Below are 22684 nucleotides of genomic sequence, written 5' to 3'. Positions count from 1 at the left end.
ATAGTTTTTACCTTTGTCAACACCGAGTGTATGGCAAATTATGAGTGGTTTGGGGGGGTTTTTTATTGTTGGTTCTTGTTTCTGTTCATCTGGAATGACACATCTGGATAAATATATCATTTTGAACCCACCGGGCTGTATTTGGACCGCTCTCTTACTCCTCGTCTTGGGCATGAAAGAAATCAAAGGCAAACATCCGAAGAATTTCGGTGCTTCCATTCAACAGGAAAATCAATAATACAAAGCCCAAAGCAGACCCCAGCTCCTAGCGCGATTGTTCACACTGAAATTGACCCGTCCCACGCCACAGCCACAGCCACAGGCATCATCAAACATCTTTCTTCGTTCGTGAACCCGCCCGGCCTTCGGGCATCAGTCATCAAGAATATATGACAAAAAAGAAACATGAAACAATTGGACTTGCAGGGAATCGAACCCTGGACCACTCCCAGATTTTTTCACTCTTTTCCTTTAACCTTCATCATGGAAGATGATGAGGCCGCGAGAAGGAAGTTGTCAAATGCTAAGGGAGTATTATACCACTAAACCACAAGCCCTGTGTTCTGATTGGTTGAACGAGTCGTCCCTTATACAATGTTGAGTCGACTCTGTTTCTTGGTGTCGGGATCTGAGACGGCTTTTCGTGGTAGACTAAGAGAGGAGGGATGTTGAGTAGCAAACGGCGAATGTGGTCTTCGATTTGCAGGTCTGTAACCTGGGGGGGGGGATCACCAAGGCGAGGTAAAGCCTATGTGGTTACGTAGGCATGCCTCTCTCCCCGGCTTTCTGTACAACTTACGAGCGTGGACTGGCGGCTCTTGAGTCTCCTTGTTGTTTTTGTTGTTGTTGCACGAAAGGGATATCTCGGGTGTGCATTGCGGGGACCGCGTGCTCTTTGAAGGGCAGCCGCATTGCATCTTTTCTCTCCCCCAGGAGAAGGGAAAAAAATAATAATAAAATAAGGTCTTGTTTCTGCGATCTCTGCAAACCTCGCGTCCCGCCTTTGCCTCCCGTTTTGAGGTCGAGTCGATCATGGAACGGCCGTGAACAGACAATAGGGCGTTTTGCTTATCTCCCCCCCCCCCTTCCTGACACGGGGGTCTCTCCTGGTGAAGAAGTCTGACGTCTTTATACGTGATATCAGCTCGTAAAGTTTGAACAAATGGTAGGACGGCTCATATGGTTGGTGACCCTGTGGTCCTGTGACCTGAGAAAGCAGGAAGCCAAAAGAGGCTCGAGGATATGGACCTCGGGTGAGCCCAGACGTCTAGCACCGATGATGGGCACATCTAAAATCTGCGCCGTTTGCATAGGCTGACCATTAATTACACCGGCGCGTTTGGCATTTTTCAACCGGCCCCGTTGCGGTCACTGGTCCTGAAGTGGCTGCTTTCCCACGGGCAGCCTTGGAACTGGCACGCGTGGAGAGAACCTGCGGCCAATTGTCTCGACTTGGACGAGACAACACAGCCCTGCCATGAGCACGTCCTCCTCGACGACCAAGTTGTCACTGAGAACCCAGAGCAGGCACGCCAAGCAAGATGCAGATGGGCAGATTCACATGTCGAAGAAAGAGGATGATGTTTCCTGCGGACCAGTACCTGACCGTAGTCAGATCGGCGAGGGGTTTATCAAAGCGGACTTGTGAGGCATTCGCAAGCCCGACTGGACCAATGTCTTCACCAAAGTGGCCCGTGGAGTTCCCGCTCGCACAGAGCAGCCAGGCGTACGTTGCTTTCTGGCTCAAGTTGACTTCACGGGATTATCTGAGTACGGGAACTCTTGGCAGACTCTGGCCACCGCAGCGTTCTTGACAAGGGCGGTCAGGTCACGATACATAAGTGGCATCTTACGTCGAACTAGTTGATAGTGCGCGATGTTAGGAGACTAACTTCTGGTGACCCCCCGGGCCTGTCCGCGTGACCAGCTTGGCGACAACCTGAAACGCTATAAATGCAATTTCCCTAAAAACGGCAAGTAAGAATTGCTGGACACATGTGCAGATGTTTTTTCAATAGACTCGTGATCGGCTCGGTCAACTTTCGGCACCGGTGTCGTCTCAGATCTGTGAGGTTACAAAATGCCCATCAAAGACGTTATCCGTAAGCCCAACCGCATTTCAAGTTCTGGGCAGATCTCGAATTCATACACGGTCGATGTCGAACAGCCGGACAAAAAGACTCCACCCCGTCCGGGGATTTAATCTCCGAAAAGAACGACGCGATATCAACATCTGACCGTATTTTTCATCAATTGCGCAGCGCGGCACAATCTACGCCCTCTTCTAAAATGCATTGCAGCGCGCCTCATGAGGGGTGGGGGTAATCATATCCCCCCGGCTCGATTTTCTGTAAGCTCGATGAGGAAGCCAATGGTATATGCAGGAACAGAGTCACATCCTTCCCGTTTGATCGTGGAATGGTCCTAAAACCCCCCCGCAGCATTTACGCAAGTTGTCGGCCGATGTCGGACACTGTGACGTTGTGAAGGGACATCGAGGCTGCATGGACTCGATCGCGTTGAATGTCCTTTGATGAGGGGCGCGGGAGAGGCCGTACACCCATGGCGTATCTGCTTACAATATATGACCGGGCAATAAATCGATCAACACCCGCGTGCAGAGTAAAAGGCTGGACCTGCGACTTTGGGCATCAACAAGGTAACAGTGATGTCGCGAACAGGAAATACCCAGGGTGTTTCGCATTGCTCCGATGGGACATGTGCTTACCCCTTGTCCTGATGAGATCCCCCGGGGATCCGTGGAATGTAACCACACTTTACCCGGCAGTCCAGGGTGATTCGAGCCGAGTGGCTCACACAAGGCTGGTTTGGCGGATTCCGTGGCCAGAGGGCTGGGCACACGCATGATCTGCTGCTGGGGTTCACGAAGCATCAGAACGAAAACGTGCCCTGATGGGGAAATGGAATCGTGCAGGTGGATGCGAAAGCCTTGAATGCCCGGCTGGATGCCACGCAGTCTGCTGGGTACTACTCTGACAGGAGGCGCGCAAGTCCTTCCCGTTGTGCGACCACGGTGGGATGTGCCAACACTGTCCCTTTGGACTGTATTGGACAGTGATATGGTGGCACGGTCCGACAGGAGCCTGTAGAATTCCGCCCAGTCAGACGACCAAGCAGGCAGAGACAGACGAAGCCCTCCTTGAGCAACGCAATTGGTGGGAACCTTAGCTCGCCTCCGTGAATTGACCACAGTGCAGAATACTGCCTGGCGTGTGGCGTATAATTCCTGAGCTGGAGACGCCAATGACGGGGGTTGTCCCTTAACGTCGTCTCAGGGCACGACAACAGCCACAACCGTTCCCCTGAGTAATACTTTCCATGGTAAGACGAAGCCGAGTTGGTCCAGCTTCCCAGGGAACCGCAATATCTTGCGCTGAAGTCCTGGGGTATGGTTGGGTCGATGCAGGGTCTTGGGGCGGAGGCGCAGTCCGTGACTGAAGACAGCAGCCGCTCGCTCCGAGAGGTTGTGCGAAGCCGAGATGGACAGTGGCTCCCGTCTCTGAGACATGGAGAATGTGCCCGCGCGTGGTCTGCAACGAGGTCTGAAATACTCGCGTCATGTAAGACATGCTCATGCAGGCGTCGACGAAAGGGGAGAGGCCTGCCCACCTTGGTGGTGGTCCGGCGGATGCCTTACGTGCAGCAGTGTTTTTTTTCTCTTTCGCTCTCAACTCGCCGCTGTCATGGATGGCGACGGATGCGCTGCTGGCCGCGTCGTGCCGCTCGACTGCTGTGTGCGATTGTCTTGTGCCGGCGCCGGAGATGCTGGACTCGATGCTGGGGCCTGTCAGTGCGGCGTGCTGGATGGCAAGCGCAACCGCAATTGCCCCCCCCCCCCCCCCCCCGGTGCGCAAGCGCGGGAGGAGCGGCCTAGCTTGCGCAGGAGGCGCACTCTGGCTGACGACGGATGGAGGGCTGGCCGAGGGCTGTGCGGGCGAGAAAGGGAGACAACGTCGCGGGCAATTGGTGCGGGGAAGAGCCGTCCGTCGGCGGAAAAAGCAACCGTGGGTGGTGCGACGGTGACGGTTGTGATGTCTGGGATATGCCTGCGACGCGGCCATCTAATCACAGAGCGGGCAGCAAGGATCAGGTCGTCGATAGGTGGGATGGACGCCGCGTGCCGGCCACCCAGACGGTCGACATCAGACGCACTTGCCTCTGACGACGCTCACACGAGATGGGCACTGTCATGTCTGCCTGTCCGTGGTGGGCGTGCGTCCATCTCTGGTCCTTCGCCAGCCAGCCAGCCGTAGCGGACGTACATGGCTGGTTGCTAGGTCGGCGGCAAACGCTTCCTTGCCCAGGGCATCCGTCAAGTCGACTGCACGATCTAATCGGTGCGGAATGTGATGGCCCAGGTGCCCGGAACTTTGTTCTGCATCGCCAAGCCGCCGCCAGCGACCGGCACAAACACGACACCTCCGTCCGCCGCTGCGGCCCGTTTGCGAGCACACCTCCTCACCCGTCCAGTACTCCCCCCAACGGCGAGGAAATCAACGGGAGCACCACCAGTCGCATGCCGCGCTGCAGACTGCCGCCCGCGCGCCCAGGTGGTTCGTCCTTTACCAGACTGACGACCGAGCACTCACTGTACCCAACAGCCAACAGCCGGCCCACCAGTATCCAAGCTTTCTTCCCCAGGTCTTCTATCATGTCGCCCAGACGCGCGGCTAGGCGGATCCAATGCGCCCGGCCGCCTGATGCAAGTCAGGTTGTGTGTGCACGCGTTTTGGCTCTTCTTCAGCAACTCGCCCAACGACATCAAGGACTTTTGCGCACCACCTCACAGGCCGCCAAACGCGTTGTCCCCAAATTCCGTTTGTCTGTGCATGGGGCCGTCATCGTCACCTTGTTCACGTCTCGGTATACCGGCCCTTTTGTGTGACGAGGCTTGGCGGGGGGCGATCACTGACTGCCCTGTGTAATGTAAAATGGCAGCATGAGCTGACGACGACGACGCGGTGCGCCACGGCCGTTGCAAGTCGTTGTCTCGAGTTTTTCGGCCACGGACTTTTCTCCGCTGTGGCTAGCATCAATGGCCCGCTTGGCCAGTCCCATATTTTCTCGCATTGTATGTATCTGGGCGGGCTTTTCAGGGAAAAACTCCACCAAAGAAGAAACATCCCTGGGGATTTGCCCGGTGGATGCTAGAGTTTGCCATGGCTGCGGGCCGGCCCTTAGTTGACATGCCTCTAGCCTTACGGCAGCCTAGGCCGCCATGTACCCCGCCCGGCGCGCCGTTACTCGTCGCCCGGGCCTCGGCTGGCCACTGTCGCATTTTCCACAGTGCCCTTCAACGCCTTCATCCTCATCGTCCATCTTGAACGATAACTTGGTCGATAAGACAAGGCTTGCCATGTGCACAGCCGACTGAATTGTCACCAGCATGGATATCCTAGCTGGCTACCCTCGACCCGTCTCGCTGTAACCCAGTACCAGGTACCCAGAACGTGGCCTGCAAGCCCAATATCTGAGGGTCAACAATGTGCCATTCTATGTTACTCAACCCACCCCACGCCCACATGCAAGCTTGATGTTGCCGCGAAGAGATTTCCCATGCTTGCATTGGCGCGATTGACCATCGCCAAAGCTCGTCATCCGGAGGAAAAAAACCAAATCAGGTGGTCCTCTGGTGCCGTACGAGCAGAGGCTTCTGCTTTTTCTTGCTCCTACAGCCCTTTTGACGCACGAAATCGGTGCCGGCACACATCCTGCCAGAAAAGTTCCTCCTTCTGCATCATGCCACTCGCATCTCTGCCTGGGTTCACGTGCTGCGCAATTGTCAGCCTCACAAGCTCCCTTGCCCGCCTCGACCAGATCCCCGTGTCCCGGGATCTGAGATCCTTTTCCCCCGACCCCTGCATGCAACTGTGGGAAACCACACCTGCACAGCAACCCAGCCAGAGCTGCAAGCGCAACTTGCAACTGCAAGTCCCCCTGCACGTAACCTCGACAGGATGGGATCTGGCGCTTGCGAGATGCAGAGGTTGCAGGCTGGGCCGCCCTCCGTTGCTTTCTGTGCTTCGCCTCGATCCCCTTTCTGGCTTGTTTGTGACTGCACTCTTCTGAGGGATGCATGGATGTGCGCTGTGATCCCGGAGCATTATTGCAGCACTTTTTACGCACGATTGGAGCTACTGCTACTAGCAAACCCTTGGCAAGCAGGGTTTGGCAGTGATTCCGGCTTCCGGAGGGCTGGTCGAGGGCCCTGCTGCCTCCAGGGACGGCCCCTTGTGTGCGTGGGTAGACTCGACAGCATCTTGTCCATGCTCGCACGTAACTTATTTGCCTGAAGGACGGAGTCAGACGGGCAGGGCAAAGTTGTGCTACGCTCCCATCGTGGCCACGGGGTTGCGGTGGACAAGCGACCTCACGACCTGCATGCCAGGCTCGGTACTGGGTCGCGCGGCCTATATCGAGCATGCATGGAATGAATTGAGGCCGCGAAATCCACACATGATATAGACTCCTAGAGGACGGACTGCGCTTGACGGAGCCTCTGCAAAACTCGATTTGGGAAAGAAGCATGGCCGACCCGACCGTGGCTCTGGCAGGATGGCAAGATACTTCAGACGCCAGTGCCGCTTCACAGCACCCATAGGTTGGCCGCCGGCCACCGGCGTGGCGGGGCAGAGAGGCAATTTGGCAGTCCCAAAGCCGATATGCACAGGCTTGCATATGCACAGAATTGGGGGCGCGGTGCTCATCTAGAACAACGCACGTCATGTGGTTGCAGCAAATTCAAGCCCGGGAATGGGGGTTGGCACGTGTCCCAGAGGTTTCGGTGCTGCGTTGCGTCTGCCAAGGCCCGGTCTTCGGCAATGTCGTGCCATGGGATTCGATCCGTAGAGTGCTTACTCGGGTCGGGTATCGTAATTATCAATCCGCATCTGTCGAGCCAACTCTGCCTGCCAAGCCGATTTGATGCAGAGGGCAAGCGAACGTGGCCGGGAGTAGACCATAGGTCCCGCGCCGATCACCTGAGAGCTGGTGGTTGCCCAACTCGGGCAAAGCTTGCGCTGCTCCAGCAGCAGGTGCAGGTGGGCCCGCAGGGGTCTTGCAGGTGGCATTTAACGGATTGTCCCGTTCATTTAGTTGTGCACTTGGAGTGTCCATGAAGCCGTTCTTTTTGAGAGTACAAGCCGCTGCCGCATTCGGGTGTGTGACGCGGTACTTGAAAACTGCGATTGGCGACGGGTGCAACGAGAATGCGTATCATCCGATGGCTACTTCGATCGCCGAGGCGTGGCTGCTTTAGAGTCCAATCTGGAAGTATCGTGCCGCCGGCGCTGCGTCAAGTATGACCCAATCCAGGATTTGATGGGGGGTCAATGTTGAATCATAACGATGCCTGGCTGTAGATCCTATTGCCATCGGTTCTTCATTTTGTCGTCTGAAGAATATTCCTTGTCTCGTATCAGACTCTACTGCCGCAAGGCAGCAGTCTTCGTCTGGTGTCATAACCCTTCAGAAGAGGCAAGAGGTGTGACGCCGTGCTGTGCGCCGCGGCTGCATCTTCGTTGATGCGATCTTCTCCGGCGCTTGCTCCCAGCTCTGACAGTGCCAAAGCGAGACGCTGCCGAGCTGTTGCAGATCTCTGTTCCATTTGTGCTGTCAGCGAAAGGGAAGACAGTCTTGGGACGAGCTGCCTTGTTGAGACTTTGTCTCTTTGCCCGATGTAGGTTTGTGCAAACGCTTCCGCAACATTGATTGGAGATAGCCTGTCGTCGAGTTGGCGGGTTGCGCATCGGAAAAGCTTCCGCTTATTGTCCTGTCGTTTGTTCTGCACCAATGTAAGCTACCAGGCCCGCGATTAGACGTCCGCTCTCTCATTTTCAACCTTGAAAGTTGTGATATACCGCACCTTTGCTTAGTTTCAAGAGCCGTGCGCCAGCGTATGTCTGTCGGCTATCATGCTTGTCGATTCGCATGTCTGTGGTTGATAGACTTGCCCAACCCTGTGAAGCTCATGGATCACATGCCATACGCTCCTCCTTGGTCAAAAAGGAACTTCCTCGTCCTCGCTTTGGCCTGCATCGCGAAGCGCGGGGCAGCGGATTGTGCCAGACTAATTGGATGGAGTGTTTGCAGGCTAGATAATATCGGCTTTCTGGTGGTGCCTTGCACTGCCGCCAGCACGAGGATGACCGTCGTCGTTCCATGCCCACTACGGTGCTCTCGGCGACTGGCCCCCAGAACCTCCGTGTTATGAGAGCCACCGACGTGTTGCTTATGAGAATGATGTTGCGGACTGATAGATTGCTTAGCGAGACTGTCCATGAGGAAAGCCAAACTTGCGATTTGCTGGCCAGCGTGCCGTGGAGATTATCAGACCCACTCGGCGCATGCCAGACACGTTACAGGCGGGAAGGGGCGAGTGCGGGAGCGCCCAGACATGGCGGACCTGGCCGAGTGTCGGCGCAGGGCAGGGCAGGATGATGAGCAGCAAAGTAGGGGCGTGAGTCGAGTCTCTGGCGCCGTCGAGTCTCTGGCGCTGGGCGAAGTAGTGGTCGAGCAAGTTGACCCCGCCGATGCGCAGTTGCACTCGAGCAGCTGCAGGATCTGGTTCCAGCTCAGACGGGGGGGCTATCGGGACCCGCTGGGGCAGGTTGTCAAAGGGCCGCCAAGGCAGGGGACCACCCACACCCTCCCGCGCGCTAGCCTCACCCGCGGCGGGGAGCTTCCCAGGCGTTGACAGGGCGTTGAGCAGCAGGGTGGCCCCCTGGTCGCCGCCTAGGGTCGGCTGCCACACAGGCTCGCTTCTGCGCATCACCACCACCACCACCACCACAACCCGCCATCAATGAGTGCCCACGACAATGGCCATTGCTTCTTTCGCTCACACCCCTTCAGCCCTCCTTGAGACGTCCCACACGCCCGTCTCGCGCCTGTTGCCCGCCTGCCTGGTCCCGTTGCCATGCCCCAGTGGTGAGAATGAGATCGGCTCAGAGGCCACCGGCAACCCTGACTGCCGCATGCTGGGGGCCCTGGCAGAGGTTCTGTCTTTCTTCACGGCACCATCCACCTCTGCAGGGTTCAATACACGGAGTCAGAGTAAGTAGTCCCTTACGGAATGCAGCTGGCTGACCAGCGCCGTACTCGCCATCAATCAAGCACAATCATCGCCCTCCGGCGTGCAGCCTGTTCTTCGTGCTCGGTGGCACCATCTGCCGGCCTGCGCCCTCGCTGCAGCAAGCCGTCCCTTCCAACGCTCGGCAAGCTCGTGGATAGACTCTGAAGGGAGGCATGTCACCAAGGTCTGCCTCCTCGCCCAGGTGGCCTCCAGGTCCGGTAGCCCCCGGTGATGATGATGGCTGCCAGGCGCGGCTGCAGTTCCTCCAAGCTGGCTGTTTCCTGCCCCTGACGGCAAGATTGGCAAGGGTTAGCATCGGCCATCCACCAAGGAGCCTCGATCTATCTGGACTACCCTGTGGTCCAGGGTGGTGGTCCAGGGTGGTGTCTTTTCAAGTACAATGCAAGGATATTGCCCACACCATGCATCAGCCCCAGCCTTTCTGGCAATAGAGGTACCAATACTTGCGTAGAGCAAGCTGGGCGCTCTCTTCTGGCGTCTCTGTGGCTCACACGGTATGCAGAGTACAGCCTTGAGTGGTTCCGCCATGCTCGATAGAGCTCTCCAACCGCCCTTTTCTTTTTTCTCCCATTGCGGAACTCCCGTGATGGGCGAGGGGCATTCGACAGACAGCGCCGCCGCACACATTTGCCTGCTGTGATTGCTTCCCTGCAAAGCCTCGAAACGTCGCCTTCCTGCCCAATAGCCACGGCCCTTGTCTCGCACCCGTCCCTGTCCGGATCCTTGCCTGCTTTGCTTAGACTGTATATACACATGACGAGGCCCATGTGTTAGTGCTTGACAGAGAGGCTTCCCGTCTCCCTCCAATTCACCTGGTTCCAGCAAACCTACCGCAACCGAAGGCTTTGAGTGCCTTCTTGTTCAGCAGTCTTGCTCCCTGTGTGAGCCAACGATTACACACACCTCAGTCCTGCAGCAGTTGAGCAGCAGCGCCCAAGCCTGTCCCACATCACACATCATCGCTCGGCAGATACGAGGCAGCAAGTCCTCTCGCTCGTTACTGTCGGTATTCCCTTGCTCTCGAGTGGTGCCCCTCAAACGACGGTGTCCACCAAAGGTTGCACAAGGCCGTTGTCCAAGCTTGACTGGAGCATCCGACACGTACGGCCCGGGCCTCCAGACGAATCGTGGATCACCGTGTGCACATACGCCGCCTTATCGAGTCGTACTCAGGCCATCGGCGAAAGACGAAGGCTTGATCTTGTCCGACCATCAACAACGCAAACACCCTGTACACTGGCAGTATTTGCCGGTGTGCCTTCCATAAGGTCTTCACTACACTAATGACAGTTGTCGACTCAAGCTCTGCCTCGACTTTTTGGTAGAGACGAATCACTCCCCCCTCTGCAAGTGTGTTCCGTCGCTTTTCTCGCGCAGCCGAGCCAGCATCCAAAGTCTGTGCGTTCGTTCTGGCTACATTGTATCGGCCCGCCGTCGGCAGCACACAGCTGTTTGCTCACGAAGTGACGGGACTTTTCCGCCACCAGTCAATCTCGAAGCACAGTCCCTCCTGACGTTCGACTGCCACCGGATGAGTCTACCCATGCGAGATTCCATGCACGGTCTGACACGACCCGATACCCTTGACTCGGTCCGATTCAACTGATTGCACTCTTCTGTGTTGACTTCTGCTTCCACTCCCCCCTTCATCTATAGCTGCCTCAACATTCCAACTACCCCTCGACTCATCTCACCCAGAATCTCGAGCAACTTCAAGTTCCCAGTTTCAGGCAACGACAAACTCTTATTCGAGAATCTCGCGGTCCTGCACCCCGGACTGGCTACGAAACATCGTGCTTGACACAGATGAGCCATTAGGCAGCAACCGATATATCTATTAATATGGGTAACCAAGCTCGGCCACGGATCGACCGGTACGGGTGGACTGGGAAGACTCCAGCACAAGTTGGCATCGCCATGGGCATGAGTGACAACCGGTGCGGAGATCTTGCTATAAGTGGCCGTGGGCCGCCAATGGTAAGTACACCCTCGTGTTAGGTGGACACTGGCTGACCCTGGGACAGCCTATTGATGAGGCTCTGCGCAATTACTGCAACATACCCGGTCGTGGATTTCTGGTTGTTGCTATCGATCAGGACTATGAGTCCCACGTCTTCAAGTCAGCGAACTGCCCATCGGAAATTGATCGGTTCGTCGACAGGAAGAGCCTGAAGGCTCATCTACTCAAGCTGAAGAACAGCACGCAAGCTCAAGGTCAGTCGTCGCGAAGCCTTCTCGGCATGTGTGATCGTTGCTCATTCATTGCTGTCGGGTAGGCACAGAATTGTCGCCCACCAGTGTTCCGGCTTATGGGAAAAGCCCTCCAACAACAACACCGTTCTCTGTCAATGCCCTGAAACGCGTAGGCAATGGCGATCAGTACTATCAAACAGGCGGTCTTGAAAGCGATGACTTCCCAACTGCAAGAAAAAGAATGCGGCAGTCGTCCATGTATGACGACGAGTCACGGCCCACAACACCAAGGATGGCGCCAACGCCCAAGGGGCGTCGCATCCGAATCGACAACAGCAAAGACATCTGGGAATTCTATGAGCAGCAGTTCAAGAACTGCCAACAAACAGCGTGTAAGCTTATTGCAAAGGCCTGGGTGAAGGCGGTCGAACCGAAAAAGCAGTCAACACATCCCTACACCGGAAAGGACGAAAAGGCACCAGACTGGTGGCCCAAACCTTGGGGCAACTCCAAAGACGAGAGGGTTCGACACAAAGAACCGGACCATCTGTACAAGCGAGGTTTGTCGAGAACCTCACAGTTTGCATGGTCTTTGCAAAGACTAACTTCTCCACAGAACGGGTCTATTTGCTGTGCCACATTCTCCGTCTCGTGATACAGCCTCTCGAATCACAACATCCGGCAATCCAAAAGGTCAACCTCGACGTCAAGAAACTGGATGAAATCACCATGGAAGCGTTGTCGACTTTCTTCACGGATAAGGAGAATCCCAACAACGAGAGGAAGAGACCCTACCTCAGAGACATCTTCAAGGTTGCCAAACAGGAAGAACGCTTCCAGCGAGGCGAAATCGGTAGGTATCCACATTCCCGTCTAATCCAAGCGCGTTGCTTACACAGCTCTAGACCCATCCGTGTGCGTGCATGTCAGACCCGACGAGCGCGCGAGCACCGAGGAAGATGTGCCATCCCAGAACGAGGATGACGAGCCCCCTGTCTACTCCACCATGGCCGAGCCACCAAAGCAGCATGGGCCGCCACAGATTATGGTATCACATGATACATTATCAACAGGGGCAAGTGCTGGTCGGACTAGCTTCTCCGGAACTACGTTTATGGACAACCAGCCTCGTTATCACCAAATCGGGCCGCTTGATAATGGCGGGTTAACATCGACAATGCATCCACATGATGGGCTCGACCTGACCGACGAATTCATCTATGCCGGCTCGGAAGGATCAACCAGGAGGGACTCGGCTTTCCAGACGACAAACACAGACTTTACAAGTCCGACTACGCCCGTTACATCCTGGTATACTGCGGCTGCAACCCACCCAACAACAATGTACAGCATACACTCTGTGCCTTCGGGTCATGTACACGGCCACCAGGCGGTGCCTCTCTCACACAATCTACTTGGGATGGACGACTTTTCCAGGAACTTTGGGCAACATCCCACTCACGGCGGAGAACTCCATGACACGAGCATGGAAGCCATGTCTCTTCAGCACCAAGCTACTTACTCGGGTTATGCCGGACACCATGGACCTGGTCTTGCGGGGCCTATCAAGCTCGAGACTCACCACGCGGGCCTTGGCCAACACACGAGTGGGCGGTAGTCCAGGGGCCGTGGCCACGCCACCCCTATCGACCAAAGGAGCAATACCTGGCGGGTCTGGTCCCCTGGTTTGAAACCATGACAGCGGCATGGTTTTGGGCAGGTGCCACGACTTGTGATTACTACTCACTCCAAACGGACAGCATGCACATGTCTGGGCAGGAGGGGGCAGTAGTTTTGAAGTTTCTTCTTCTTCTGTCTTTGCGCGACATTGATGACGACACGGTAAAGAAACAAAACCGGAAACTCTGGGCGGCAAGCGCTGATGCATTTTCAAGGGGGCCCTCCCTGGAGGCCTCGATGTTTTTCTTATGTGTCTTTTTTCTCTCTCTCTCTTTCTGACCTTTGGAAGCCCTTGGTAATAAGTAGTGTGTTTTATGTCCATGGGTATCATCAAACATCTTGATTTGCTTTTCTATTTGTTAGAGAACGAGCGGGTGGGGACAGGTGTCGAGGGCTGACAGGACTTGACGACGACGACCATCACCACCACCGCCACCACCACTTTTTACAGGGATGGGTTTTTTCGACGGATCATGCTGGGGCTACGCAATGACACGCAGGGTGCCTGTTTGCGAGCCTCCGGATTAGGAAGGCTACCTGCCTCCTTGCGGGGACGGAGATACTCCAAACGATTACTAGATTGCTGTTGGACGGCATGCTTTTTTTTGTTTTGCTCGTCATGGTATCATCTTAGCACTGGCGCAGGTTGGCTCTTTGCACCTTTATTTTTGTTTCCAACAGAACAACACCCAGCATGTATGAAACGAGTTTTCTTTTTGTTTTGTTATTTATCTTTTCATTATCATCAAAAAGGCATTCTCATGCGTATTAGCGCAGGAAACGTGGGATTCCAGTACGCAGGCATTCTTGATCTCGGCGACACATGGTCAAGTGGGAAGGGGGAGAGAGAACAGGGAGCTCGGGAATAACAAAAAGCGATGGCAACCGCGCCGCCGTCATTGGCCATAGGAGGTCCAGATAGGAATATCAGATCCTTAAGATTTCCACACAAGTGGCGTGATTCCCGCGTCGGTCCGGTCATCACATGTCTGGTTGCGAAGCTAAGCTTGCCTGCTTGCCACGAGGGTGCTGGGGATCTCGAGTTGCATCGGATCAAGGTCAGGGTAGGCGGCCGCGAGATGCGGTAGCTGGACCCGGCCCTTGTCGCCATGAGGTGTGTGAAGTACTGGTACATTCGACCACAGTCTCTCCAATATTTCATATCCACGAAGCTCCGAAGAGTGACGGTGGAGACTGGGGGAGCCGATGGCGGCGGCCATTGACGTTGACAAGCACATGCCATTCTCTGGCTCTTGTGTGCTCCACCAACACTCGCTACAGGCCGGAGGTAGGGGGGCGCCGCCGGGGCAGCTTCTTGTCGTTCCCCTCATCCAGGATACAGTTTCATGGCGGCTGAAAGTCGATGTTGTTCCGAACCTGGGCTGTGATTGGTGGGCCAGCGAGTCTTGAGCGATGCAGGTGGCGTTTGGTCTGGCCGTTGAAACCCCGCGGCTGATGGAGATCCGGGTAGAGAGCTGGGTTTATGTTGTCTTACCTGTCCCCACCTGGCGAGTAGTTGACGTGTGTGGTTTGGATGATCAATAAATTAGAGTTTGGGGGCATATCTTGGCAACACAGAAACAGGCACATTGTTTTTTTTCGTCTTTCTTCGACATGCGGATCGGAAGTCCTGTTCCGCACCATCATGGACCAAGGTCTGTGGACTACGAGTTTTTCCTTTTTCTGCTTTCTCTCCCCCTTCCATGGCCGCCCCGCACGGTTCAGGACAGAGCGGACAGCACCGCTGGGGTTGAGGAGCTTTGGCACTTGTGTTGGCGGGCGAGGTGCGGAATGGTAAATACGAGGCCGCGGCGCGGTAAATGGAAGTGTTGCAAGCCCTGGCATGAGGCTGACCTTGGCGTCCACAGTCGTCGTGGTCGCCGCCTGAGTTGCAGGGGGTCCAAGGCGGGGCGGGCAGCCGTTATTGTTGATCTCCAGTGTGGTCCGGAGGGCGCTGAGTTGCCATGTTGCTGGCAACTACCAACCCTAACCAATGTTGGACGCCACGACGGTGCAAGACAAGATTGGAGAAGGTTGCAGTCTGCCGAGCTGGGCGCCGGCTGGGCTATGCAGGGGCCACGGGACAGAGAGGTTCGTACGCAGTAAGAGCGCCTGGGACGACCCTTGGAGGCGGACGTTGGAGGACGCCACCAGGGACCCAGGGGACCGGCACGTCACGGGACCGGCCCGGGAGCACGGTGTTGGTGCTGGTGGTGCGTAGTGTTGGTGGTGGTGGCGGTGATGAGCGTTGACATATGCGGGCGAGCATGAGTGGCGTCTGGAGGTGCAGGCGGGAGGGCTCCGCGGGGCCAGGGGGTGGGGGGGGGACGTTAGCGGAGCCGAGAGGGAGGGCCAGGTCGGAGGACGGACCCGAAACCCTGGGAGCTGGGAAGGCGCAGGCGGGGGAGTTGCGCCCCTGCTCGTGCAGGCACACACCCGCGCATGCACCTGCAACAACGTAGGACTAGTGCTGGGCACTCCTGGGCCGCGCATGCAGCTGCCGGCAGGCACCCATGCCCCCTGCCTGAGGCCTTGCCTCTTTCGGGTAGGCTTGCGAACGGCTCCTTCCGTGCCTTGCCTCCAGCTGCCAGGCACAGCCGTCTGATGTTCCTTGTCGTCGTCCTCCTCCTCATCCTCCTCCATCATCTCCCCCTCCTCTCCTCGTGGCCCGTCTCTCCTTGGCACAGACACTTCACCTGTGGGCCGCCCAGCCGTCATCATTATCATCGTCATCAGCACCAGCCAGCATCAGCAAGGGCCGGCCACGCTGACACACCTTCCCAGGGGACCTTGCTGCTTGCTTGCTTGCTTGCCTGCCCGCCTGCCTGCCCGTCCTGTAATCACTCAACGATGCGGTCCCCGCCCTTCGCAACTTTGCTCAGGATCCGGCGTACAGGACTCGCTCGCCGTCCCTGTCCGGAGCAACAAGCGAGCGAGCCAGGGCAATCCCAGTCACCCATAAACACCCATGGGCAAATCGGCAGATCATCTTGGCGCCTACTACTCTTGGGCGAGCCTGTCTCGTCCTCATGCCTGTAATATCAATGATGGCGTGCCTGTCCATTCTCCTGGCCCAGCTGAATGGCCCAGGCCCGCTCCCCGGCTTCCTTCCCCGTCCCGTACCAAACTACGCTGACCATCTCCTGCTCGCCAATTAATTGCAGGGCCGTCGACTATTCGTCTGTCAGCTACTCGTGGTGAGTGTACGGGTACTCCGTACTGCTCTCGGCCGAGGAGATGGTGTCGTCTCTCTATTCGCCGGCCCCTACGGCTCACCAAATGAAGCAGTCATGGACCTCATGGCCGTGGGATCGTCAAAACTCGCCGCACGTCACGTGCAAGTCGGGGCATGCTCCAGAAAACTATCACCTTCTGCAAGCGTCAAACGCGGCACCGACAAGAAATTCTGGGCCAGCAGTATCAAGTGCGTCGCACAGAGGCGTCGACCCATGAACGACGACGACGATCCATGATCGTCAACATGCTTCCCAGGGTAAACGTTAATCCCGTACTACATGGGTTGTCTTTGGCTAGGGCGCTGTCTGCAGTTGTAGAGGAAGCACGAGCATCACCTGGCGACACGGCCGGATGCTCTCGGAAGGCTCGATACTTAGTCGGTGCGGTCAATCTGCTGCCATTCGGCGCAGAAAAGTATGTACCCGAACTTTGTCGCTAAGCTCAGGGGCCCTATAGGAATAAGGTTTCCCCACTTGATATGACAGGTGCAACATGGCCGTATTCGCATTCACCGCATGGCCCATCGGGTGGCATGCCGTCTCGTCTTTTCTTATTCAGACAGTTCCACCACGTCACCTGCAATAGTGATTTGGCCAGAAATAGACCCGCCATAGTTCGAAACAGATGAAGAATGCAGTTCAAAAGTGGACATGGACGAGATCTAGCCTGTACTGTCCAGTGATGTGCTTGAGTGCTTGTAAGGAGAATCCTGCGAGGTCCATGCAGGTCCTGGTCTCGCCTTCTTGGTCACCTGCTTTTGATGTCACACCCCCAGCTGACCAGCACTTTTACCGACCCGTGCTGAGAGAAACCTCTTGATGTGGCGACCTCTGCCGCTCCGAGGCCTGTTGATTCTTTGGTAAGCGGCTGATCACACACAGTGTGGTCCTGTTATGGACGGCAAGGGCCATTTCCAGCACGAGCAATTATGTTTCAGGCCTGGATCCGTCGATGCACCACCGGGTTTTTCTCCGCTGCTGGAACTCCAACGCAGGGCACCCCCAGCAATATCTAGGGGCATGTGTCAAGCCACTACCGAGATATCCCTGCCATACAAGGGTTCGAGTGTACCCCCTTACCGTCCGCGCTGAGGAGACCCGGCTCTCGGCCGATCTTCCCATTGGTGCCGGAAACTGGACATATTCCGCATTTTCCTCGCTTAACCGGCCGAAGCTTATCGTAAACTATGCCTGGCTGATTGATGTCCAGTACGCATAGATTGATGATCCTGCTCCTTCTTCGGAAATGAGGACTCGACTTAGAGACGAGCAACCAGCAATTGTTCTCGCTGTCATCCTTGTGGAGGGACGCCATATTTGCAGGCTAGATTAACTGTGGTCATTATTTGTCCTCATCAACCTAGCTAAGGGATCCCAGGCAGTCATTTGAGTCACTAGGTGCCCCGGGCTGGGGAGGACATTTAGCGAATTCGCACGCACGTAGACACGGGGCTGCCCTCTTCTCCGAGTGACTAAGTCGCCGAGCCAAAGAATCCATGCAGTCCGCAGTAGATGTGGTTGTCTCGACCGACTGCCTAGCTTTAGCTGTCGTGTCCTCGTCGCTGACAGTTCTGGCAGGACTGATGTTGATTGTTCTACCAGCTATGTGCAGACAAGCGCATCTTCACCCCCTGGTGATGGATACCCATCGTTCAAACGTCATCCTGGATGGACAGATCATCGTGTAGTTCAGAACGCCCAAAAATAATAATCATGGACATCGACTTTGCAACCCAATGCACACCCCGTGCAATAGTGAAGATCCTCCGTGATGGTTTCATGAGGCTTGCATCCCGGTGGTTGACCAGCACTGCAGTCCCTTTCACTCCACGTCGATGGGCACCATTGTCAGCAGGCACTTTTTCGCCCTCGGCTGGGAGGAAATGATCTGGTCCGCCATGGCCATGTCCTCGTCCGACATGCATGTGTAATCAGGCAAGGTCGTGAACCTGGAATAGATCTCCTGCAGGAGTATCTTCATCTCTGCCAGGGCGAGGCTGTTGGTCGTTAAGGAAGAGAATCAGTCGTTAGTGCTATGCCCTCCAGACGTGATATAAAACAGTCATTCCAATTTGAGGCGCGGACGGGATCTTGGAGCTGCAAGGTCCCAGATATCTCGTGATAGGGAGGAATAATCACGAATGAAGAGAAAAGAAGAAGAAGGAGGAAGGAGAATGAAGACTGACTGCTTGCCGATGCAACCCCTTCCGCCGTTGGCGAACGCGAAGAACAGCTTCTTCCGCTCCATCTCGTGCTCGCCCGCGAACCACCGCTCCGGCCTGAACACCTCGGGCTCGGGAAACACGTCCTGGTCGATCCGGTGCGTCGAGTATGCCTGGCAGCTGACCACCGCGCCCCCGGGGACAAAGTACCCGTCAATCGTCCTCCCGCCGCGGGGAACATAGCGAGGCAGCGACATTGGGATCGCGGGGAAGCATCGCAGGCCCTCCATGACCACGGCGTCAAGGTAGGGCAGCTCGTCGAATCTCTTGGGTTGCTGCTGCTGCTGCTCAGCACCACCACCACTTTCCCCCGGCGACACCAGGCGTGATTTGTTCTCGCGGAGTTCCTGCTGCAGCCGGCGCTGCACGGCCATCGAGCGCGGCTGGGAGAGCTCCCACATCAGGAAGCACAGCGCGTCGCCCGTCGTGTCGATGCCCGCGGCCATGTGGTCGAGGCACTCGGCGGCGATGGTCGTCTGGTCCAGGCCGTGCGCCTTCTCCTGCATCCGGTTGACCACCGTGAAGCGGGCCGGGTCGGAGCGGCTCGCCGCGGACAGGACCAGTTCATCCGCCAGCGGCGTCTCGCGGGGGCTGGCGAAGAGCGCGATGACGCTCCCCATGGCTCTGTGGATCGTCGGGTAGTGGTGTTTAATCAGGCGGTCTGCGCGAGCCGGAGTTCAGTGTGCGTCTCTCTCTCTCTCTCTCTCTCTCTCCCCCTTTCTGGTATGGCGACGTATACATACTCTGGAGGCTGTCATCAAAGGTCACTTGTTTCTGGATCTCCTCGTCTTGTGGGTTGCGCAGGGAGTCCGAGCCATACGGATGGAAAAGGTGATGTGATACGCAGTCGAAGGCGTAGTTGTGCAGGTCTGTTTACATTTGTAGCAAAGACACATCAGATTTTCAAAGTCCACATGAGAATGCACGTGAGATGCCACCGGGACATACTGATCTGTTCAAGGCAAGTCGGCGTTAGTCTGATAGTTTCCCCCCCCGAGCAAGCTCATCTGATGAGAATACTCACAAATATATCGATACTCTTTCCCACAGATGCTGTGCAGCGGTCAAGGAACCTGCCGGCCCTCTCATGGATCCCGTCGATGGCGGCAGCACGCTGGACATTCGTGTTGGCATACCGATCGGCCAGAATCCTCTTCCTCTTTGCGTGCTGTGATCCAGAGTGGTCAGACGTGCTGAGTCTCGAGTGCAAATAGTGAACAGGGAACAATTTGGGTGGCATAATTACGTCGTCCTTCACAAGTGTACTGAACATTGTCCTGTTGCCGTGCGTCAGTCGCTGCTTGCTTCATGCGCACAAGACTCACGCAAAACCCTCGGTTGTCGACTCACCGCCGGCCATAGACCATAAAGAGGTCGTAGAACTGGTCTTGTCGTAGCCACTGCCTCCGGAAGCATATATCTCCTTGATGCTCTCGACAGAGGCAAACGCGACCTCGTTGGGGCTGATCCTGACCGCAGGGCCGTACTGCAGGTGCAGCTGGTGGATGTAGGTGGTCCTCTCGGCTCTGAGCTCGCGATATCGAAGCACGAGGCTGGTGAAGGCCGAGTACCATGGTCCTGGCACTTTCCACAGGGGCGAGGCGAGGCAACTCCAGACGTACCAGGCTGCGCCGCCCGCGGTGGCGGCTGCCAGCACTGGTGGTTGTAAGAGCAGCATTCTACGCGAGTCTGGGATATAGGCTCATCATTCAGAACTGTTCTGGTAAATTATTGCTAGGTCCGGGCGATTAGTGGCATGTCGAGTTACCACGGGGGGAGTGCTCAAGACAATGAAGTTGTGTTAGTCAGGCGGCCGCTGGGCCCGAATCACGGACAGAACCACAGCTGCGGTTATCGGAGGAGGGAGCGGGGTCCAATCAGTGGCAGCCATTGATTGACCATTGCTCGCATGGCCGTTTGGCAAGCGCCCATCTCCACCTCGATTCTGGGACGTAACACAATGCTCGAGTCGGTAATTCAAGTCTCTTATCTTCCTATCAGTCTGAGCCTTGGCGGGACTCCTGTCGTAATGCTGTGTCTTTTCCCCATAGCGGACGTCTACCATTGCTGGATCGGAATGGCTCCTCTTCTAGTCCTCTCTTGCATCAGATGAGGGGATATCTGAGCCTACAGGTCATCCTTGTTGTTGCCCTTTCCCTGCGCCGCAGAGCCGCCTCCAAACCAGCTGCTAATCCATGATGCGCCGGGAATCTCAAATTTGGCCGCTGGAGGGTACGCCTTGCCGTTGACGACGACCCGAGGTTCGCAGTCGCACCACTTGGATTCGGGGATCCCTGAAAGAGCCGAGGGGATGTGGCTGCCGCAGCCACGCCACGACTTCTTCGCTATGAGGTGTCGTTAGGGCAAATGCCAGGGAGCGAGAGGCCCAGAGTATGGAATGAGACACTTACAGCAGGTGGGACAGGTCGCGCCGTAGCACATTTTCACTGGTCACTTTACTTTCGACTAGAGTGGCTGCAAGGTCTTGACTTCAACTTGCCGCGGTATAGCCCGTGGTCAAATGTGAATTGAGCGATTGACTTCAAAGGTTGGGCCTCGATACCTCCTTAGGTAAGGGCTGCCGTTTTAAACAAGCAACAGAGCAGTCAGCCTCGCCATTCATAAAGTACGTAATGCGGGAGACGCGCTCAAAGTCTAGCTTAGTCTGGCAGCTTGCTCGGGGACTACCCTGCGCATCTAGGGTAGCACCCTGGGTGGGCGGATATGAGCTCGGTAGAAAGCTGCGCTAGCGCATCTCAGTCAAACATGGCGATGTTGCCGCTAAATCTTGCCCAGGGATGACACTGTGATGGCAGAACCTCTCACATCTTGCTATCGCGGACTTCCAGGCTTCCCAGAAAGGCTGCCACAGTTTTGACAAACCACTCTTCGGCTTCCGGCGCTCCGACACGGTGGCTAGCGCCAGGGATAGTTCCTGACAGCCCGCTGGCAATGCCAGGACTGCAATAGGCCATCCAGCGCTTCACCAGCGCCTCTTTATCCAAGGACGTCGGGACAAACTCATCTTCTGCAGAATGCAGGATCAGAACAGGCTTTTCCACACTCTCCCAGTACTTTTGTTCAACGTCCTGCGGCAGGTCGGGGTCGAAGTAGTTGTCCGCGCCACTGTGCGGCCGTCAGTACTGAAGCAAAGCGCGAAGACGTAGTTGGGAAGAAAGGTGTGCATACTCTACAGCCGCGAGAGCGTGCCAGCGATCTGCCGAGATGGGGGTGTTCCGCATAAATACGGGTACATGGTCGCGAGGCACGCATTCGAGCCCTCGGCCATTCTCAATCAGGGATTTGGCAGCAGCAACACTCTCGTCCAGTTTGCCAATGCCAATCTCGAGCGCAAGCGCTGCACGGTCACATACTGGTCCTTGCAGGATATAGCCATCCACAGGGGTCAACTTACCCTTGTGGACAGGCGAGTTGTACTCCATGATGTCCTGTCTACGTAGTCAGCGCCTGCCCGCAAGAGTCGCAAGCCATTAGACAGAACATTGGCATAGTCATTGCCTCTGGGATAGAGTACGGACCTGGCAACCAGTAGAGTGTCCGTTGAGTACAATTTTCTGCCGGCCGAGCCCGCGGATATACTTGACGAGCGCCGAGATCTCTTCTACATCATGGACAAGGCTGGAGCAGCCCCAGCCGTCGAAGGAGCTCTTCATCCGGATCTCGAACACGGAGTAGCTCAGGTCAGGCAGACTCTCCAGATGCTTGGCAACAGCCCGCGGGTAAGGGACTGTGTGCGGGCCGTCCCCCAGCCCGCCGATGAACACGTATGCATTCTGTGCATCGGGGAGGCCTATCTCATAGGCAGTGGCGTATGGCGTATGTGGCGATCTGTAATGATGCACTCGTGTCGTAAAGGGACTTTGTGAGCGTGGCATGGTTCTGACACTGTGGGAAGCACGCTGATGCGTGCTGGAGACGACGGCAACAGGGTCGTGGATGGAGCCTTGTTGAGCACCACACGTAGAAGCTCTTTCGCAGGCTGGTACCTCTTGGTGCAGTGACGAGAATCAAGACAGGACAGCTTTCCTGGATTAAACTGTGCCTGAGATGTCGGATGCAAGTTGGGCGAGACCAAAGTACGAGTGTCAAGTGTGCTGACTGGCAGGTCCTGGGGTTGAAATGGGAACCTTGAGAGCTCCCCACCAGCCCGCAGCAGCCGTGCAGCGCAAGCAGAACGCCCCTCGATAAGTGCAAGTGGGCTAGCAACTTCGCGATAT

The 22684-nt window shown here is 56.2% G+C and overlaps 7 protein-coding genes and 1 non-coding gene across 8 annotated transcripts; 1 reads left to right on the top strand and 7 right to left on the bottom strand.

The window, feature by feature from the left end:
• Nucleotides 1-415: 415 nt before the first annotated feature.
• On the bottom strand, nucleotides 416-557 carry B0I36DRAFT_t12. The gene has a single exon. It is a non-coding gene; the product is annotated as a tRNA-Ala (tRNA).
• Nucleotides 558-3292: 2735 nt separating this feature from the next.
• Nucleotides 3293-4674, bottom strand: B0I36DRAFT_344677 (uncharacterized protein; the record flags this gene model as incomplete). Its single annotated transcript, XM_046156287.1, has 4 exons — nucleotides 3293-3551; nucleotides 3631-3821; nucleotides 4284-4351; nucleotides 4611-4674. The coding sequence occupies 4 exons, from the start codon at nucleotides 4672-4674 to the stop codon at nucleotides 3293-3295; spliced, it is 582 nt and encodes a 193-aa protein (XP_046019089.1).
• A 683-nt stretch (nucleotides 4675-5357) lies between these two features.
• Nucleotides 5358-6632, bottom strand: B0I36DRAFT_311989 (uncharacterized protein). Its single transcript, XM_046152440.1, is given in 5 exon segments — nucleotides 5358-5611; nucleotides 5635-5698; nucleotides 5711-5753; nucleotides 5790-6135; nucleotides 6148-6632. 5 exon segments carry the CDS (start codon nucleotides 6547-6549, stop codon nucleotides 5417-5419), a joined length of 1050 nt encoding a protein of 349 aa, XP_046019088.1. The 5' UTR covers nucleotides 6550-6632; the 3' UTR covers nucleotides 5358-5416.
• Nucleotides 6633-8284: 1652 nt separating this feature from the next.
• Nucleotides 8285-8791, bottom strand: B0I36DRAFT_358243 (uncharacterized protein; the record flags this gene model as incomplete). Its single annotated transcript, XM_046157935.1, has 1 exon — nucleotides 8285-8791. One exon carries the CDS (start codon nucleotides 8789-8791, stop codon nucleotides 8285-8287), a length of 507 nt encoding a protein of 168 aa, XP_046019087.1.
• Nucleotides 8792-10957: 2166 nt separating this feature from the next.
• Nucleotides 10958-12926, top strand: B0I36DRAFT_358242 (uncharacterized protein; the record flags this gene model as incomplete). Its single annotated transcript, XM_046157934.1, has 5 exons — nucleotides 10958-11092; nucleotides 11140-11329; nucleotides 11392-11868; nucleotides 11925-12161; nucleotides 12214-12926. The coding sequence occupies 5 exons, from the start codon at nucleotides 10958-10960 to the stop codon at nucleotides 12924-12926; spliced, it is 1752 nt and encodes a 583-aa protein (XP_046019086.1).
• Nucleotides 12927-17555: 4629 nt separating this feature from the next.
• Nucleotides 17556-20124, bottom strand: B0I36DRAFT_419861 (cytochrome P450; the record flags this gene model as incomplete). The annotated part of the gene is given in 7 exon segments (XM_046162138.1): nucleotides 17556-18221; nucleotides 18411-19107; nucleotides 19190-19315; nucleotides 19455-19614; nucleotides 19693-19723; nucleotides 19797-19833; nucleotides 19848-20124. The coding sequence occupies 7 exon segments, from the start codon at nucleotides 20122-20124 to the stop codon at nucleotides 18047-18049; spliced, it is 1503 nt and encodes a 500-aa protein (XP_046019085.1). The 3' UTR covers nucleotides 17556-18046.
• A 449-nt stretch (nucleotides 20125-20573) lies between these two features.
• B0I36DRAFT_358240 (uncharacterized protein) lies at nucleotides 20574-20888 on the bottom strand (the record flags this gene model as incomplete). Its single annotated transcript, XM_046157933.1, has 2 exons — nucleotides 20574-20791; nucleotides 20858-20888. 2 exons carry the CDS (start codon nucleotides 20886-20888, stop codon nucleotides 20574-20576), a joined length of 249 nt encoding a protein of 82 aa, XP_046019084.1.
• Nucleotides 20889-20922: 34 nt separating this feature from the next.
• Nucleotides 20923-22591, bottom strand: B0I36DRAFT_18393 (duf1749 domain-containing protein). Its single transcript, XM_046148761.1, has 3 exons — nucleotides 21986-22591; nucleotides 21636-21895; nucleotides 20923-21572 (listed from the first exon to the last, which is right to left on the bottom strand). The coding sequence occupies exons 1-3, from the start codon at nucleotides 22340-22342 to the stop codon at nucleotides 21269-21271; spliced, it is 921 nt and encodes a 306-aa protein (XP_046019083.1). The 5' UTR covers nucleotides 22343-22591; the 3' UTR covers nucleotides 20923-21268.
• Nucleotides 22592-22684: the final 93 nt, after the last annotated feature.

Source organism: Microdochium trichocladiopsis (genome assembly GCF_020744255.1).
Source record: "Microdochium trichocladiopsis strain MPI-CAGE-CH-0230 chromosome Unknown B0I36scaffold_1, whole genome shotgun sequence".
In the NCBI taxonomy this organism is placed as follows: Eukaryota; Fungi; Ascomycota; class Sordariomycetes; order Xylariales; family Microdochiaceae; genus Microdochium; species Microdochium trichocladiopsis.
The sequence above is the reverse complement of the archived record's forward strand: the minus strand, read 5'-3'. Positions and strand labels throughout refer to the sequence as shown.

What these genes read in the sequence shown, in the direction of transcription:
- B0I36DRAFT_311989 (XM_046152440.1), bottom strand. Translation starts at nt 6,549, where the DNA reads ATGCTTCTTTCCCAAATCGAGTTTTGCAGAGGCTCCGTCAAGCGCAGT. An exon ending in GGCTGACAATTGCGCAGCAC is followed by an intron (nt 5,754 to 5,789) that starts GTGAACCCAGGC and finishes GGCATGATGCAG; the next exon opens with AAGGAGGAACTTTTCTGGCA.
- B0I36DRAFT_18393 (XM_046148761.1), bottom strand. Translation starts at nt 22,342, where the DNA reads ATGCCACGCTCACAAAGTCCCTTTACGACACGAGTGCATCATTACAGA. An exon ending in GACACTCTACTGGTTGCCAG is followed by an intron (nt 21,896 to 21,985) that starts GTCCGTACTCTA and finishes CTACGTAGACAG; the next exon opens with GACATCATGGAGTACAACTC. An exon ending in CACGCTCTCGCGGCTGTAGA is followed by an intron (nt 21,573 to 21,635) that starts GTATGCACACCT and finishes ACGGCCGCACAG; the next exon opens with TGGCGCGGACAACTACTTCG.